This window comes from Caretta caretta, chromosome 10 (genome assembly GCF_965140235.1).
Source record: "Caretta caretta isolate rCarCar2 chromosome 10, rCarCar1.hap1, whole genome shotgun sequence".
Lineage (NCBI taxonomy): Eukaryota > Metazoa > Chordata > Testudines > Cheloniidae > Caretta > Caretta caretta.
Window position 1 is genome coordinate 65,561,299 of NC_134215.1, and position 17,674 is coordinate 65,578,972.

The 17,674-nt window shown below is 41.6% G+C and overlaps 1 protein-coding gene across 6 annotated transcripts in view; it reads right to left on the reverse strand.

Moving 5' to 3' along the window:
• FAM227B (family with sequence similarity 227 member B) overlaps nt 1-17,674 on the reverse strand; it is a 180,548-nt gene that overhangs the window by 152,637 nt on the left and 10,237 nt on the right. For all 6 annotated transcript variants that reach the window (XR_012670256.1, XR_012670259.1, XR_012670258.1 and 3 more), the window contains exons 2-6: nt 13,666-13,719; nt 11,320-11,569; nt 5,021-5,088; nt 4,596-4,640; nt 1,021-1,125 (exon numbers count right to left, since the gene is read on the reverse strand). Coding sequence is in view for 1 of the 6 variants with exons in the window: in XM_075133120.1 (XP_074989221.1) it covers nt 1,021-1,125; nt 4,596-4,640; nt 5,021-5,088; nt 11,320-11,569; nt 13,666-13,716 (519 nt within the window). In the remaining 5 variants the exon portion in view is untranslated. The remainder of the gene's footprint in view (nt 1-1,020; nt 1,126-4,595; nt 4,641-5,020; nt 5,089-11,319; nt 11,570-13,665; nt 13,720-17,674) is intronic.

Below are 17,674 nucleotides of genomic sequence, written 5' to 3' on the forward strand. Positions count from 1 at the left end.
CAGTAATGGAGCAGGAACCAAGACAAGGTGAGGAGTTAGGAGCAGAGCAGGGGACCAGGAACCAGAAGCAAGGCTTGGCATCAGGAGCAGGACTAGGGCCAGGAACCATCAGTGAGGCAATGGATCAAGAGTGTGTTGCAGGGTCTGTTTGCAGCAGCAAGCTGGAAATCCACTGAGTTGCACAGACAGCCTCCAGATGTTTTCCCAAGGGCAATTAGAGAACACAGTAGGCTCTGCCAGTCAGGACCTCCATGGGTGAGACCTCCAGTGGAGCTTGAACCCATAGGGCTCATAGGCTGCTGTTCCCTGCTTCGCCAGACTTGTAGTTTGGCTGTGTGGACAAGGCAGCCACCCAGCAGCCTGCAAACCTGGGTTCCAGGTCCATGGATCCTCACTGCAGGAGTCCTGTAGACAATAGCCTCATGCCCTACACAGGCCTAATTCATTCTCTGAGCACTGTCCATCCTGTGCACTGAATGAGACATGGATCCTGTGCAAAAATACCATGTAATCATGTAATTAAAGACTATACTATAATGCATATACAAAAGGAGGCTGAATTAAGGTTATATAGGCAACCCTAATTCTGGCATTTTGGCCCACATCCCTAAAGGTATTAAGATTCCTAACTCCTATTAATTTTAATGGGAGTTAGGTGCCTAAATACCTTTGAAGAGCTGAGGCTTCCTAACTTCTGAGTCCTTGACTTTGCAACTCTAATGTTATTTTAATGTATTTTCCCTCCAATATAAGAATAGATCAGGTTTGAGACACAAGAAAAAGCTTTGAGGGGAAACGTTCATCGCTGCTGCCTGAGTTGAGCCGGTTGTGTGTATAAATAATGGACTTCAGTGTCTAGATTTCTCAATCTGGCATCTTTCATGAATTAAAAAAAACCTAAAGAAAAAATGGAATATGACCATTTTAAAATATACACTTATTTAAGATATAAACCATGAAGATTTGGTGCTATTTTATGTTATCAGTTTCTATTTAGCAAACAGGAGTAAAGTTACATACTTTGAAATTGTGAGCTTTTATAACCAAGTCCCAAAGTTTTGCTGCTTCCAAGTGTCTTGGTAATTCTGTAAGCTGTTTTAACTTGAAACCTGGGTATCTATAATTCTAAAAGGAAAAAATGTTTAATTACTGATTATTACCTTAAGGGTCTCCTGGTAGTTTTTCTTTTTTTGCTGAGAACATATCACTTCAAATGTATCCACCATATATTTTTTCTAAACTGAATTTGAAGGCACTTACCCCACAATGGAAATGTTCCATTGTTGGGAATCCCACTTTTTCAGTAGTATTTTCTTTACCGATTGCTTTCTCTGATTGTCTAGATTCAGTGAGAGGTCCAGGTATCAATCAGTCAAGGTACAGCAAGAAATTGCTGCCTGATCATTAGTAAATGTTTTGCATCCCTATGGTTCTGTCTCAAAAATTACTTCCCCCACAAGATATAGGGTAAAACCCTGTCAAGGTGTTTTGCTTTGTTTTTTTTATTTAAGTCAGTAGTTCAGTTTGAGATCATATTTTGCCATTTCCCAGACCCTGCCTTCATTTCCTTGTTGAAGCTAGTCACTGCAGAGTCATTCTGTTAATTGTATGGCAAGTGCATACTAGATAGTGTCCCAGCAGAGGCTATGGACATAGCTAAGAAAACAATTCTCCTTCTCCCTGACATCACCCTCGTATAATTTGAACATTCTGTATGTTTTTTATTTCACGCTAGGAAGTGGGTCAGTTTGTATTTCAGAGTACAGAAAGCAAAATAAAAATAAGAAGAATGCTTAGAATTTACATAGCACTTTATGTGTTCAAAGCTCTATGCAGATTTACCACTCTATGCAGACAGATTGTAGATCAGGATAGGTTGTAGATCCTTGATGATGCGTTGGAGAGGTTTTAGTTGGGGGCTGAAGGTGACGGCTAGTGGCGTTCTGTTATTTTCTTTGTTGGGCCTGTCCTGTAGTAGGTGACTTCTGGGTACTCTTCTGGCTCTGTCAATCTGTTTCTTCACTTCAGCAGGTGGGTATTGTAGTTGTAAGAATACTTGATAGAGATCTTGTAGGTGTTTGTCCCTGTCTGAGGGGCTGGAGCAAATGCGGTTGTATCATAGAGCTTGGCTGTAGACGATGGATCGTGTGGTGTGGTCTGGGTGAAAGCTGGAGGCATGTAGGTAGGAATAGCGGTCAGTAGGTTTCCGGTATAGGGTGGTGTTTATGTGACCATCGCTTATTAGCACCGTAGTGTCCAGGAAGTGGATCTCTTGTGTGGACTGGTCCAGGCTGAGGTTGATGGTGGGACGGAAATTGTTGAAATCATGGTGGAATTCCTCAAGGGCTTCTTTTCCATGGGTCCAGATGATGAAGATGTCATCAATATAGCGCAAGTAGAGTAGGGGCATTAGGGGACGAGAGCTGAGGAAGTGTTGTTCTAAGTCCGCCATAAAAATGTTGGCATACTGTGGGGCCATGCAGGTACCCATAGCAGTGCCGCTGATTTGAAGGTATACATTGTCCCCAAATGTGGGGACAGAGCCAGAAGAGTACCCAGAAGTCACCTTCTACAGGACAGACCCAACAAAGAAAATAACAAAACGCCACTAGCCGTCACCTTCAGCCCCCAACTAAAACCCCTCCAACGCATTATCAAGGATCTACAACCTATCCTGAAGGACAACCCATCACTCTCACAAATCTTGGGAGACAGGCCAGTCCTTGCCAACAGACAGCCCCCTAACCTGAAGCAAATACTCACCAGCAACCACACACCACACAACAGAACCACTAACCCAGGAACCTATCCTTGCAACAAAGCCCGTTGCCAACTGTGCCCACATATCTATTCAGGGGACACCATCATAGAGCCTAATCACATCAACCACATTATCAGAGGCTCGTTCACCTGCACATCTACCAATGTGATATGTGCCATCATGTGCCAGCAATGCCCCTCTGCCGTGTACATTGGTCAAACTGGAAAGTCTCTATGTAAAAGAATAAATGGACACAAATCAGATGTCAAGAATTATAACATTCATAAACCAGTCGGAGAACACTTCAATCTCTCTGGTCACTCGATTTCTGATCTCAAAGTGAGTATCCTTCAACAAAAAAACTTTGAAAACAGACTCCAAGGAGAGACTGCTGAATTGGAATTAATTTGCAAATTGGATACAATTAACTTAGACTTGAATAGAGACTGGGAGTGGTTGAGTCATTATATTAAGTGAAACTATTTCCCCTTGTTTATTCCTCCCCCTCACTGTTCCTCAGACGTTCTTGTTAACTCCTGGAAATGTGCTGGAAATGGCCCACCTTGATTATCACTTCAAAAGGTTTTCTCTCCCCCCACCCCACTCTCCTGCTGGTAATAGCTCATCTTAAGTGATCACTCTCCTTGCAATGTATATTTTTTCATGGTCTGTGTGTACATATAAAATCTCCTCACTGTACTTTGCACTTTATGCATCCGATGAAGTGAGCTGTAGCTCACGAAAGCTTATGCTCAAATAAATTGGTTAGTCTCTAAGGTGCCAGAAGTACTCCTTTTCTTTTTGCGAATACAGACTAACAGGGCTGCTACTCTGAATACCATTTTTGTGAGCTAAGTGGGTTCTGATCCAGTGATGTCAATAAAATTACTCGTGCAACTCCGGTGAGCAGGTTTTGGCCCTTAACTTTAGAGAAGTCTCAGAAGAACAGAGAACCTGATTTGCTATTTTTACATGTATCAGTAATATTTTTCTTAACTTAATTAGCTCAGTTATAAATACATTATTGTGTTGTCACAGAAGTTTAGATCTGTTCTTATTTCATACGATCTCCATTAAATTTGCTCAGTTAATATTTTAGTGCTTAGTTTCACAACACTGACACCTACCACTAACTTTATTTATGTAAGTAATCACATTGATGCCTCAAATGGAGCAGTCAGACTCCCTGACTGTCCCAGTGGTGCCTTGTGTGCTCTTACCAGTCAGATTTGGTTAAAGGCTCCTTTAACTTATGGCAGGAGCAGAAGCAGACTCATAGGTGGCTGGAGAAAATATTCTTGGGGCAGGGAGGCTCAGCAGGGGCATATCCATGAGTGGGCCTAGGTGGGCTATGGCTCACGCAGTTAGCACCGAGTAAGCCCTCCATCATACCAGTAGTGAAGGAGCTCCTTCTGGCAGAGATCAATTTTGGGGAGACTGAGTCCCCTCTATCGTTAGCTACTCACTGCCTATAAGCAGCCCCAGGAACCAGGAGAATATAAAACTGACACACACCCACTTTTGCTTCCCCCATAGGTTCTTCATTAAGCACACCTTAGAAAGATCCAAAAATTAGGCCCCAAGTATTCATACATGACATGTCAATTAAATCAAATTAAATCAACACACTCACACCATATTTGGATTTTCCATTATGCTGTATATCTAAATGTATATCATTAATAAAAATAATATTGAATCTTTAATATATATATTTGAGGCCTAATTCTGTATTCTTTTCTTTCCCTAAATTGCCACTAATTTAAACACTATTGACACAATATATTGGTTTGATATAATACTGTAATCTACTTTATATGCTTAGCAAACTTACCTTTACATTTTTTCTGCTTGATTCTTCAGTGATATATTTATCAATCTGAAAAATGTTTTAAACATTCAAAACTAATGTTAAATGCACTTCGTACTATGAATTAAACATTTTGTATTCTCAGATGAAGGAAAACACTTTCAGCTGATGACATATTACAAGTCAGAACTTAAAATAGCCCAAGTATGACTTCAAATTGAAAAACATGGCCTGTGACACTCAAAGGCTTTAGGTCTTATCTACATTACAGAATACTGTGTGACAATATAAAGGACGATCATATTTTTGAGTAGGTTTATCTGTGTGATTATATAGGGTGGGCCACAGTCTCAGTCTAAGATACAAGATAGAGGCCCCTTTGAAAATTTGGTCTTCACTGTCTACACCTGTAACAGAATGAAAAAAAAAACGTAAAATAAATAGTATACCTTTGTTTTCCTCATCTTGCCTGTTTGAATCGAAATTTCTTCTGAATCAATACATTGAGTATCAGTGGCTTAAAAAAAAAAGAGTAAGATTTAGCAACAAAATAGTCACCTCTATTTTTTCAGCTTCAGGACAAATTCAAGATCTTGGCCAAACTAAGGCTCCAAACATGGAAATACTTATGTGCTTAACTTTATTCAGTATGTAGTCCTACTGACTCATCTTTGAGATGAATAGTAGGCTCAATAAGACTCACATTTCCTTTATGTATATCTCATCTTCTGTTTAAGAACTACATTTGTGGAGGACGTGACAGGCTGAAGTCTCATTCTTGCAAAGACGTTTGTATATACAGTACTTTACTCATACAAAGTTAAGCTCATGCACAAGTTTTTACAGGATCAGGGCCTAAGCTTGTTCCTTTTTATTCTAAATTGACACTGGACACATGCATTTGCAACTGGAAGTTAAGGGTTACACTTTAACTGAACAAAATGAACACTTTAATACACTGTGAGCAAACTGCTGTTAAGAGTCATTGCCCATGTCTAACACCTCCAGCATATTCACTTTATAAATTTAAAAAACACATTATCCAATTGCATCTATTTTGCACCTATTTGTTCTTTATCAGATGGAATAAAGAGGAGAGTCCACCCCTAGAACTTAAGGGGAGTGGTACCTTTCTTTTAAGTTTCTGACATTCGGGGGAGTTTGCACAGCTGTGGAATTCTGTGGTATTTATGCGTTCTTTACAATTAATGTTTTTTGACTCACAATACCAACACGAGGAATTAATCCAATTTTACAAATAGAGGACTGAACCGCAGAGTGATTAAGGGCTTGTCTACATGGTGGGGTAATGCACTCTGTGGGGCTTTGATTTCTAAAGCACACTAACATGCTGCACATTAATTGGTCCATGTAGACCCTGCAGGTGCACACTAAAGGTTCCTAGTGCTCTTTTAAAGCATACTAACAGGGTCTACATCGACCACTTAATGTGCAAAACTTTGGTGAGCTTTAGAAATCACAACCTGATAGAACACATCACCCTACTGTGTAGACAAACCCTAAGTTCCCAGCCCCATGCTTAACCAGAAGATTATCCTTGTGGGGTGGGGGGGGGGGAGGGAAGAAGCATGAGGCATTAGTGTTTAATGCCTTGTCATCAATTGTCATCCATGAACTTTTACTGAATTTCCACCATGTAAACCTTTACTTCATACTTTGTACTTTTCTTGCCATTTTGCAGGGCACAAAACTCAACTACCACATATTATTCAGAAAAAAATACCACTTCCAAAAAGTATCATTAGTTGCAGCTTAGGAAGTGTTGACTATCTGCTTTGATATAATTTGTAACTACCTGCGTGTTACTTTTGGGTCAAACAATGCTTTTCAGAACAATGTCTCTGTTAGGATATAGATATTCAGGCCTGTCTGTAAAGGCCTATACTCTAAGAATTTGGGTGTATTCTTATCACTTGGCTAGTTATAGAGGTATAAAAGAAAGAATCAAAATCACTGTCTGCTGGTGTAAGGTCCTTCTCTTACTGTGACAGTCTGAGGCCCTGTTCTTAGGCTAAGGCCTTTGGCTAAGCAACAGAGGCAGCCATAAGCTGGGAAGCGACGGTCACATCCTCACATTGAAATAAGGTGCTATTGGGCTGTTAGGAATACAGTCCTGTCCTGATAATGCCTATCACCTCCAGAGAAAGGGAAGTGCCTAGAAAATGTAAAAGAAAACTTAGCTTGATAGCATCCTGTCTGGCAAGAACTCACTTATCAATAGCTGGGATGTGAAATCCTCATTTCTGTATTGTTTTGTCATTATAGTTCCCACTTTGCTATTGTTTGTCTGTATAATCTCTGTCTGGTTCTGTGATTGTTCCTGTCTGCTGTATAATTAATTTTGCTGGGTGTAAACAAATTAAGGTGGTGGGATATAATTGGTTACATAATCATGTTACAATAGGTTAGGATTGGTTAGTTAAATTTCAGGAAAATGATTGGTTAAGGTATAGCAAAGCAAAACTCAAGTTTTACTATATAGTCTGCAGTCAATCAGGAAGTGAGGGGGAGGAATGGGAACAGGGAATGGGGGTGGGGAAATTGGAATCATGTTTGGCTAAGGGCCGGAATGGGAACAGGGACACAGGTGTAAGGCTCTGTGGTGTCAGAGCTGGGAAGGGGGACACTAAGGAAGGAAACTGAAATCATGCTTGCTGGAAGTTCACCCCAATAAACATCGAATTGTTTGCACCTTTGGACTTCAGGTATTGTTGCTCTCTGTTCATGCGAGAAGGACCAGGGAAGTAAGTGGGTGAAGGAATAAGCCCCCTAACAGTCTCTGACTTAACAGAATACAGCAGTTAAGTACATGTTCAAGTACTCTGCTGATTTGGGACTAATTTTAGGGATTCAGTGGCTGGCTCCACTCAGTCACTTTTAAGTAAGTGGCAAGCTTTCTTTCAACAGTTTTTCCATAGTTTTATTGTTGTTAGCATCTCATAATGTCATTGCAATGCCTAATTTAAAATAAATTTTAGCAAACAAACCAATTCAGGATCTATTAAGCAAGAAGTCACGAATGAAACAATTGTATCATGGGAAAACAAAACAAAACTTTTTTCAAAAGTTAGGGTGCTTGAAGTCCTGAAATTCATAAATCAAAACATTTGAAGAAAATGATAATATATTGTATATCAGGTAGCCCAATAGGATACAATGAGCATTCCCAGACTTTGAAAAATCAGGATGAATTTATATATAATTGTGTGGATATATCTTAGGAAATACTATAACTAATATTCAAAGAGTGTTCATCAGAAAAATAATAAAATAACATTTTTCTATGTACATGGAATTGAGTATTTTGTCATTGCAGTGAAGAAGCCAAGCAGAAATAATTAGATTTCAGCTCACAGATAAATTAATAAATCAATTGACAATCCTACTGTATCTACAATATCAGGACCACATCTCCCAGGAAATTCCAATATATACATAATGCAGAAAATAATACTGAAATCAGTTTACTAATATTTTCAAGGTACAAAATTTCATAAAATAGTAAATATAGAAGATAAATACTGGACAAGATTCTCAGCTAATGTGTACTGGCATATCTCTACTGAAGTCAATATCAGTTTATCTAGTTAAATATTCAAACACAATTATTTAGTTGCAATAATGATATCCCTGCAGCCATAGCAATTCAAGGTACAATCAGCTAAGCTAGTTCTAAGGAAAACCAATGTGCTACAGGTGCTGATGATTCAAGAAGTGGCCCTCCCCTTTCTAACCCACTATTGAACCAGAGGCCCAGCATGGACTGACAATGCATTGCTGGAAGTGTCTTTAAGATGAGATGTAAAGTTCAGGTTCTAATCAACTGTGGTGACTAAAGACAACACTTTCAGCCAGAGGGTATTTTTTGTGTTCACTTATCTGAGCCTCACTGATTGCACCAAAGGAATGCATATATATTTTGTGTAGGTGAATTGTAAGTATCCATTTACTCCCTTCCCCCTGAAGCAGGTGGACCGGGAAAACAGTTAATTGGCAGAGCCTTGGCTCCACATTCCCAGTGCATCAGACAATGTAGCTGAACTAGTGTAGGGTTATTGTAATTTGTTGTAAGTATAGGAAACAAGAAAGGAATTATGCCTCTTTGAGGCACAGGGACTCCCTGGACTACTCCTACAGTGATACATCTTATGCATATTGACAGGTTTCAGAGGAACAGCCGTGTTAGTCTGTATTCGCAAAAAGAAAAGGAGTACTTGTGGCACCTTAGAGACTAACCAATTTATTTGAGCATGAGCTTTCGTGAGCTACAGCTCACTTCATCAGATGTATACCGTGGAAACTGCAGCAGACTTTATATACACACAGAGAATATGAAACAATACCTCCTCCCACCCCACTGTCCTGCTGGTAATAGCTTATCTAAAGTGATCAACAGGTGGGCCATTTCCAGCACAAATCCAGGTTTTCTCACCCTCCACCCCCCCACACAAATTCACTCTCCTGCTGGTGCTAGCCCATCCAAAGTGACAACTCTTTACATAATCAAGTCGGGCTATTTCCTGCATAGATCCAGGTTTTCTCACATCCCCCCCACCCCCATACACACACAAACTCACTCTCCTGCTGGTAATAGCTCATCTAAACTGACCACTCTCCAAGTTTAAATCCAAGTTAAACCAGAACATCGGGGGGGGGGGGGTAGGAAAAAACAAGAGGAAACAGGCTACCTTGCATAATGACTTAGCCACTCCCAGTCTCTATTTAAGCCTAAATTAATAGTATCCAATTTGCAAATGAATTCTAATTCAGCAGTTTCTCGCTGGAGTCTGGATTTGAAGTTTTTTTGTTTTAAGATAGCGACCTTCATGTCTGTGATTGCGTGACCAGAGAGATTGAAGTGTTCTCCAACTGGTTTATGAATGTTATAATTCTTGACATCTGATTTGTGTCCATTTATTCTTTTACGTAGAGACTGTCCAGTTTGACCAATGTACATGGCAGAGGGGCATTGCTGGCACATGATGGCATATATCACATTGGTGGATGTGCAGGTGAACGAGCCTCTGATAGTGTGGCTGATGTTATTAGGCCCTGTGATGGTGTCCCCTGAATAGATATGTGGGCACAATTGGCAACGGGCTTTGTTGCAAGGATAAGTTCCTGGGTTAGTGGTTCTGTTGTGTGGTATGTGGTTGTTGGTGAGTATTTGAAACAGATTGATAGAGCCAGAAGAGTTCCCAGAAGTTACCTACTACAGGACAGGCCTAACAAAGAAAATAACAGAACGCCACTAGCGGTCACCTTCAGCCCCCAACTAAAACCCCTCCAACGCATTATTAAGGATCTACAACCTATCCTAAAGGATGACCCAACACTCTCACAAGTCTTGGGAGACAGGCCAGTCCTTGCCTATAGACAGCCCCCCAACCTGAAGCAAATACTCACCAACAACCACATACCACACAACAGAACCACTAACCCAGGAACTTATCCTTGCAACAAAGCCCGTTGCCAATTGTGCCCACATATCTATTCAGGGGACACCATCACAGGGCCTAATAACATCAGCCACACTATCAGAGGCTCGTTCACCTGCACATCCACCAATGTGATATATGCCATCATGTGCCAGCAATGCCCCTCTGCCATGTACATTGGTCAAACTGGACAGTCTCTACGTAAAAGAATAAATGGACACAAATCAGATGTCAAGAATTATAACATTCATAAACCAGTTGGAGAACACTTCAATCTCTCTGGTCACGCAATCACAGACATGAAGGTCGCTATCTTAAAACAAAAAAACTTCAAATCCAGACTCCAGCGAGAAACTGCTGAATTAGAATTCATTTGCAAATTGGATACTATTAATTTAGGCTTAAATAGAGACTGGGAGTGGCTAAGTCATTATGCAAGGTAGCCTGTTTCCTCTTGTTTTTTCCTACCCCCCCCCCCCCCCGATGTTCTGGTTTAACTTGGATTTAAACTTGGAGAGTGGTCAGTTTAGATGAGCTATTACCAGCAGGAGAGTGAGTTTGTGTGTGTATGGGGGTGGGGGGGATGTGAGAAAACCTGGATCTATGCAGGAAATAGCCCGACTTGATTATGTAAAGAGTTGTCACTTTGGATGGGCTAGCACCAGCAGGAGAGTGAATTTGTGTGGGGGGGTGGAGGGTGAGAAAACCTGGATTTGTGCTGGAAATGGCCCACCTGTTGATCACTTTAGATAAGCTATTACCAGCAGGACAGTGGGGTGGGAGGAGGTATTGTTTCATATTCTCTGTGTGTATATAAAGTCTGCTGCAGTTTCCACGGTATACATCTGATGAAGTGAGCTGTAGCTCACGAAAGCTCATGCTCAAATAAATTGGTTAGTCTCTAAGGTGCCACAAGTACTCCTCATCTTATGCATATGTTTCCCAGAACTACTCCTGAGGCTACACCTTATGCACCATCCCTTACTCAAGGCTATACATGAAGATATAATCTAGCCCTATTGAACACTGCATGATCATTTTCTACTGTTCAAGTTTCATTCTACTTTATTTCACTGGATGTTTATCCAATTCTCTGTCTATATATACACACGGCCTTCCTCCCCCACCTCCCCCATACTAGACAGCATGCTCTCACATCTATTTCCAAAAACTGAAACTTAATCACAAGGGCTATGCCAGAATTTAAACATTGGGAAATGAATTAAATTACTTCATTCACCTTTCAACCATCATTCCCAGTAGTAATAACTAAAATAATTGCCCATTACTTTGCTCTAGTGAAACACGATGGTCATCTTCCTCTGTTGGTCTTTGTTGAAAAGAAAATATTTTTTCAGCGTGTTCCTTCAATTCAGTTGTGCACTCATTTATTCTCTTCTCCAAATCTGAGACAAGGCTGATTTGTACTGGAGCATTTTCATACAGAAACTTAGAAATAGCATCAAATGAATAGTTATTTCTTAATTTGTCCACCAAAGGACGATCTTCATCAAGAAAGGGAAATCTTGGCCAATCATCCTGCAATAATTACATGTTAAAAATAATTACTCATAAGCATAATCAAAAATGTTAAAATAAAATTAAGAATCAATCATATGTGACATTTATATTTTTAAAATGCATTACAGTTCCAGTACAAACACACTTTTCCTATTCATTTTAATGACCTCTAATTTTGACATCATTGTTTAAAGGACTCTAATTTCTTCTTATGTTGAATAGTGCACTCACATTTGGTTACATCAGTCAGCAAAAAAAAGGAATGGGCCAGAGAAGGGCAGAACAAATTCACGTTGGGAGAAGGGCTTTATACAAGGACTAATTAACAAGACTAGGACTTTTTAGTTTAAAAAGGAGACATCATGCATGGAAGAGTTATCATGGTTCTAAGGACACAAATAAAGTCCTTTGTAATTTATGTTCTCTGAAAGTATAGTAATGTCTTCTATCTGTGGTGCATGCCCTTGGAAGCAGAAGCACGGATTAAGGTACTCAATCCAGAAAAGCATTTAAAACTAGTGCTTAATTTAAGGCAAGTATTTGATCCCATTGAAGTATTTAAAATTACCCATGGGATTAAGTACTTTGCTGGAACAGGGATTAAATGCTAAAGTGTACAATCATAATAAATTGATGACGACTATACCAGATTGGACAGTGTTCAACCCCACAGTAAACAGTAGACATGTTCTAATCCAGAGATCGGCAATCTCTGGCACGCGGCCCATCAGGGAACTCTGCTGGCGGACCGGGACGGTTTGATTACCTGCAGCGTCCACAGGATCAGCCGATCGCAGCTCCAACTGGCTGTGGTTCGCCGTTCCCTCAGCCTACACCAATTCCCACAGGCCCCATTGGCCTGGAATGGTGAACCGCGGCCAGTTGGAGCTGTGATCGGCTGAACCCGTGGATGCAGCAGGTAAACAAACTGGCCCGGCCCGCCAGCAGAATTCCCTGATGGGCCACATGCCAATGGTTGCCGATCCCTGTTCTAATCTGTTAATAGTGTTGCTCCTTTTGACCTGAGCTGTTAGCCAAAAATGTGGGGTCCAGTATGTTGTCGCAGTTAGGAGGAGAAGGGGGTGATAGGTATTTCTTTCATGCAGTTTTGTATATTTACAAAGAATGTATGAAGTTCTGTGTCTCTGAATGCAGAAGCAATCAAATAGCAGGAAACAGCTTTCTTTGCTCACAGTACAAAGAGCACTCTTTTCACGCTACACCCCAACCCAAAAACCTTGCCCCAGAAATCCCACTGTGCTTTCATTATCTCCTTCAGGCTGCCTCTCCCTCAGTCTTTCCCTGGTAAATGTCTCCCATCAACCCACCCCAAAATAATACTCAACAAAAGCTCCTGGGTGGGTTCACATACTTATTTCCTCTTCGCTGGGGGCCTATCCTTACAGTTATGTTAATTGAAGGGTGAATTCACACCTGTCAATCTCAAATGAGGTTTTAACTCAACCCATACAAGGTTTCACCCAGATATCAAACTAATCATCCCCTGTAACGAATAGATATCGGTCCATTGCAGTGTTCTCTCTCTCCAAACAAGAATGGATGATTGGCTGAAGCATCACTAGTAATCAGTCTTAATATGGAATGATTTGGTGGTATACAGTTTGTAGAATTTACAGGGAGATCAGGAAAATCTCCCCTATAAGCTTATCAATGCAAGACAAGGTAGAATGGCTAGAATAAGCAAAACTGATCATTCCCCCTTTCACAGTTACCAGAACTTTTTGTCTTTGGGTTTACAGCCTTGCCTTGTTGTTATGGTAATAAAATTGTGGCCTTGTCATCTATTTTAAACAAGGCATGAGTCAGTGCTCTCTCAAGCATGCCCCCCACAATAAAACAGGAATTACTGCTACAACAGACACAAAACTTCCTCCACGGCCTATCTATGAAAAAAATGCAGGTTAACAACAGAAGTGCTGTTCTCTGGAAGGTTTGCCATTTCTACAAAGCACTTAGTTTTCACTGCCCACGTTCAAACTTGGTTTTCAATATTTATATTCATATGGCTTTTCCTCAAGGCCTTGTTCTTGCATGTTTACTCCACCACACAAACACACACACGAGTAGTTAAAATAATAAGCATTTCTACTTACCAATTTCTGAGACTGTAAGAATTCTTCAAAAGTACCAGGAGGCCCTTGCATTTTCTATCAACATACAGATATGAATTACTCTTATAAAAATACCTTATAAAATTAAGATAGAATTTAAGGTACTATTCTTAGTAAACAAAGCAAACACCATGATGTATACAGTATATGCTCATTAGTTAGCACTAATAAATGAGAGACCCATTGAGTGTTACCAAATTTTGATAATTAATAAACATGAGAACAAGTGTGAAGACAAGAAAGGACACAGCATCACAAAAATGTAGTCTTTCATGTATTTTGACTAGTGTGAAATATTTATAAACAACACTTTTTAGTATATTAATATATATACTGTAATATACTTTGTAAAAGTAGGAAAGTCTCTTAGTATGATAATCTGTATTGTTCTTAACAATTCAATTTTTGCTTAGAAGTGAGGAGAAGTATCACGTTTTCAGATTAGCAAGTAGTCCCATATAAATCAACCCACTGACATTTCCTGAGTTTAGGGCAATTAAAAACTCAATCATAATTTTAAAAAAGTCTAGGCAGAAAACTAGCCTGAGAAATCTTTTAGAAAAGTTATGTCACGGAAAATAGGGGCCTGGTAAGGGTCACCACTGACAATGCCAGATTCGGGACAGACTGCAAGAAATAGGGCAGACACCTCCCAAAACTGGTGGTTTATTCTATAATTAGATTTCACAAAGCTAGTATCACCACATTGGTAAGCAATAAGTCGAAACAAGAAGCCCGTAAGCATTCCAGCCCCTGGCTTCTTTCTTAGTTAACTGGACTTTTATGATATAATGATTATTAAAATCAAAATACCACACACAGGGTTCTTCCAATCCCAAAGGACCAGCCACTATCCCCAGGTCAATATAAACACTTCAGGATCTCACCAAAATACCATGCTACAGTCAATATTTAGTAAACTAACTGAAGTTTTATTAAGAAAAAATGAAAAGAAGACAGCTATTAAATGGTTAAAGTGAATCATATATTTTACAATTGATTTCAGAGCCTGTAAATCAGAATATATTGAGTCCAGTTGTTCAGCATAGGTGTAATGTCTGCTAAGTCTGTTTTAGTGTCAGACTCCTTTCGTAAGTTTGTCAGGGTTTACGCAGAATAGATTTGGGGAGTCCTATCTTGCATTTGGAATAGCACCCTGAATAGCATCTAGAAAGACCAGAGCTACCAGATCTTGCCCAATGCTTCTCTTTTTATCGCTGAAACAGGCTAGAAAGCTGACCATCGTCATCCCTACGTGGGATCTTCCTTTGATGAAGAATGAAGCAATACAGAAAGCTTGTGGTCCTCAGCCCTGGTCTACACTAGGACTTTAGATCGAATTTAGCAGCGTTAAATCGATTTAAACCTGCACCCGTCCACACAATGAAGCCCTTTATTTCGACTTAAAGGGCTCTTAAAATCGATTTCCTTACTCCACCCCTGACAAGTGGATTAGCGCTTAAATCGACGTTGCCGGCTCGAATTTGGGGTACTGTGGACACAATTCGATGGTATTGGCCTCCGGGAGCTATCCCAGAGTGCTCCATTCTGACCGCTCTGGACAGCGCTCTCAACTCAGATGCACTGGCCAGGTAGACAGGAAAAGAACCGCGAACTTTTGAATCTCATTTCCTGTTTGGCCAGCGTGGCAAGCTGCAGGTGACCATGCAGAGCTCATCAGCAGAGGTGACCATGATGGAGTCCCAGAATCGCAAAAGAGCTCCAGCATGGACTGAACGGGAGGTACGGGATCTGATCGCTGTTTGGGGAGAGGAATCCGTGCTATCAGAACTCCGTTCCAGTTTTCGAAATGCCAAAACCTTTCTGAAAATCTCCCAGGGCATGAAGGACAGAGGCCATAACAGGGACCCGAAGCAGTGCCGCGTGAAACTGAAGGAGCTGAGGCAAGCCTACCAGAAAACCAGAGAGGCGAACGGCCGCTCTGGGTCAGAGCCCCAAACATGCCGCTTCTATGATGAGCTGCATGCCATTTTAGGGGGTTCAGCCACCACTACCCCAGCCGTGTTGTTTGACTCCTTCAATGGAGATGGAGGCAATACAGAAGTAGGTTTTGGGGACGAAGAAGATGATGAGGAGGAGGTTGTAGATAGCTCACAGCAAGCAAGCGGAGAAACCGGTTTTCCCGACAGCCAGGAACTGTTTCTCACCCTAGACCTGGAGCCAGTACCCCCCGAACCCACCCAAGGCTGCCTCCTGGACTCAGCAGGCGGAGAAGGGACCTCTGGTGAGTGTACCTTTTAAAATGCTATACATGGTTTAAAAGCAAGCATGTGAAAGGATTACTTTGCCCTGGCATTTGCGGTTCTGCCTTTGCAAAAGGTTTCTGGGGAGGGCAGCCTTATTTCGTCCTTCATGGTAGGACACTTTACCACTCCAGGCCAGCAACACGTACTGGGGAATCACTGTAGAACAAAGCATTGCAGTGTATGTTTGCTGGCATTCAACCAAAATCCGTTCACGCGGTGGGAGGAGGCAAAATGCGACCTTGTAACGAAAGCACATGTGCTATGTATGTAATGTTAACTTTCAAGGTTTACCCTGAAAGAGTGTAGCCACTGTTTTATAAAATGTGTCTTTTTAAATACCGCTGTCCCTTTTTTTTTCTCCACCAGCTGCATGTGTTTCAATGATCACAGGATCTTCTCCTTCCCAGAGGCTAGTGAAGCTTAGAAAGAAAAAAAAACGCACTCGCGATGAAATGTTCTCCGAGCTCATGCTGTCCTCCCACACTGACAGAGCACAGACGAATGCGTGGAGGCAAATAATGTCAGAGTGCAGGAAAGCACAAAATGACCGGGAGGAGAGGTGGAGGGCTGAAGAGAGTAAGTGGCGGGCTGAAGAGAGTAAGTGGCGGGCTGAAGACAGGGCTGAAGCTCAAAGGTGGCGGCAGCGTGATGAGAGGAGGCAGGATTCAATGCTGAGGCTGCTGCAGGACCAAACCAGTATGCTCCAGTGTATGGTTGAGCTGCAGCAAAGGCAGCTGGAGCACAGACTGCCACTGCAGCCCCTCTGTAACCAACCGCCCTCCTCCCCAAGTTCCATAGCCTCCACACCCAGACGCCCAAGAACACGGTGGGGAGGCCTCCGGCCAACCAGCCACTCCCCCACAGAGGATTGCCCAAAAAAAAGAAGGCTGTCATTCAATAAATTTTAAAGTTGTAAACTTTTAAAGTGCTGTGCTTAAAGTGCTGTGTGGCATTTTCCTTCCCTCCTCCACCACCCCTCCTGGGATACCTTGGTAGTCATCCCCCTATTTGTGTGATGAATGAATAACGAATGCATGACTGTGAAGCAGCAATGACTTTATTGGCTCTGCAAGCAATGATTAAAGGGAGGAGGGGAGGGTGGTTAGCTTACAGGGAAGTAGAGTGAACCAAGGGGCGGGGGGGTTCATCAAGGAGAAACAAACAGAACTTTTACACCGTAGCCTGGCCAGTCATGAAACTGTTTTTCAAAGCTTCTCTGATGCGTACCGCGCCCTCCTGTGCTCTTCTAACCGCCCTGGTGTCTGGCTGCGCGTAACCAGCAGCCAGGCGATTTGCCTCAACCTCCCACCCCGCCATAAACGTCTCCCCCTTACTCTCACAGATATTGTGGAGCACACAGCAAGCAGTAATAACAGTGGGAATATTGGTTTCGCTGAGGTCTAAGCGAGTCAATAAACTGCGCCAGCGCGCCTTTAAACGTCCAAATGCACATTCTACCACCATTCTGCACTTGCTCAGCCTGTAGTTGAACAGCTCCTGACCACTGTCCAGGCTGCCTGTGTACGGCTTCATGAGCCATGGCATTAAGGGGTAGGCTGGGTCCCCAAGGATACATATAGGCATTTCAACATCCCCAACAGTTATTTTCTGGTCTGGGAATAAAGTCCCTTCCTGCAGCTTTTGAAACAGACCAGAGTTCCTGAAGATGCGAGCATCATGCACCTTTCCCGGCCATCCCACGTTGATGTTGGTGAAACGTCCCT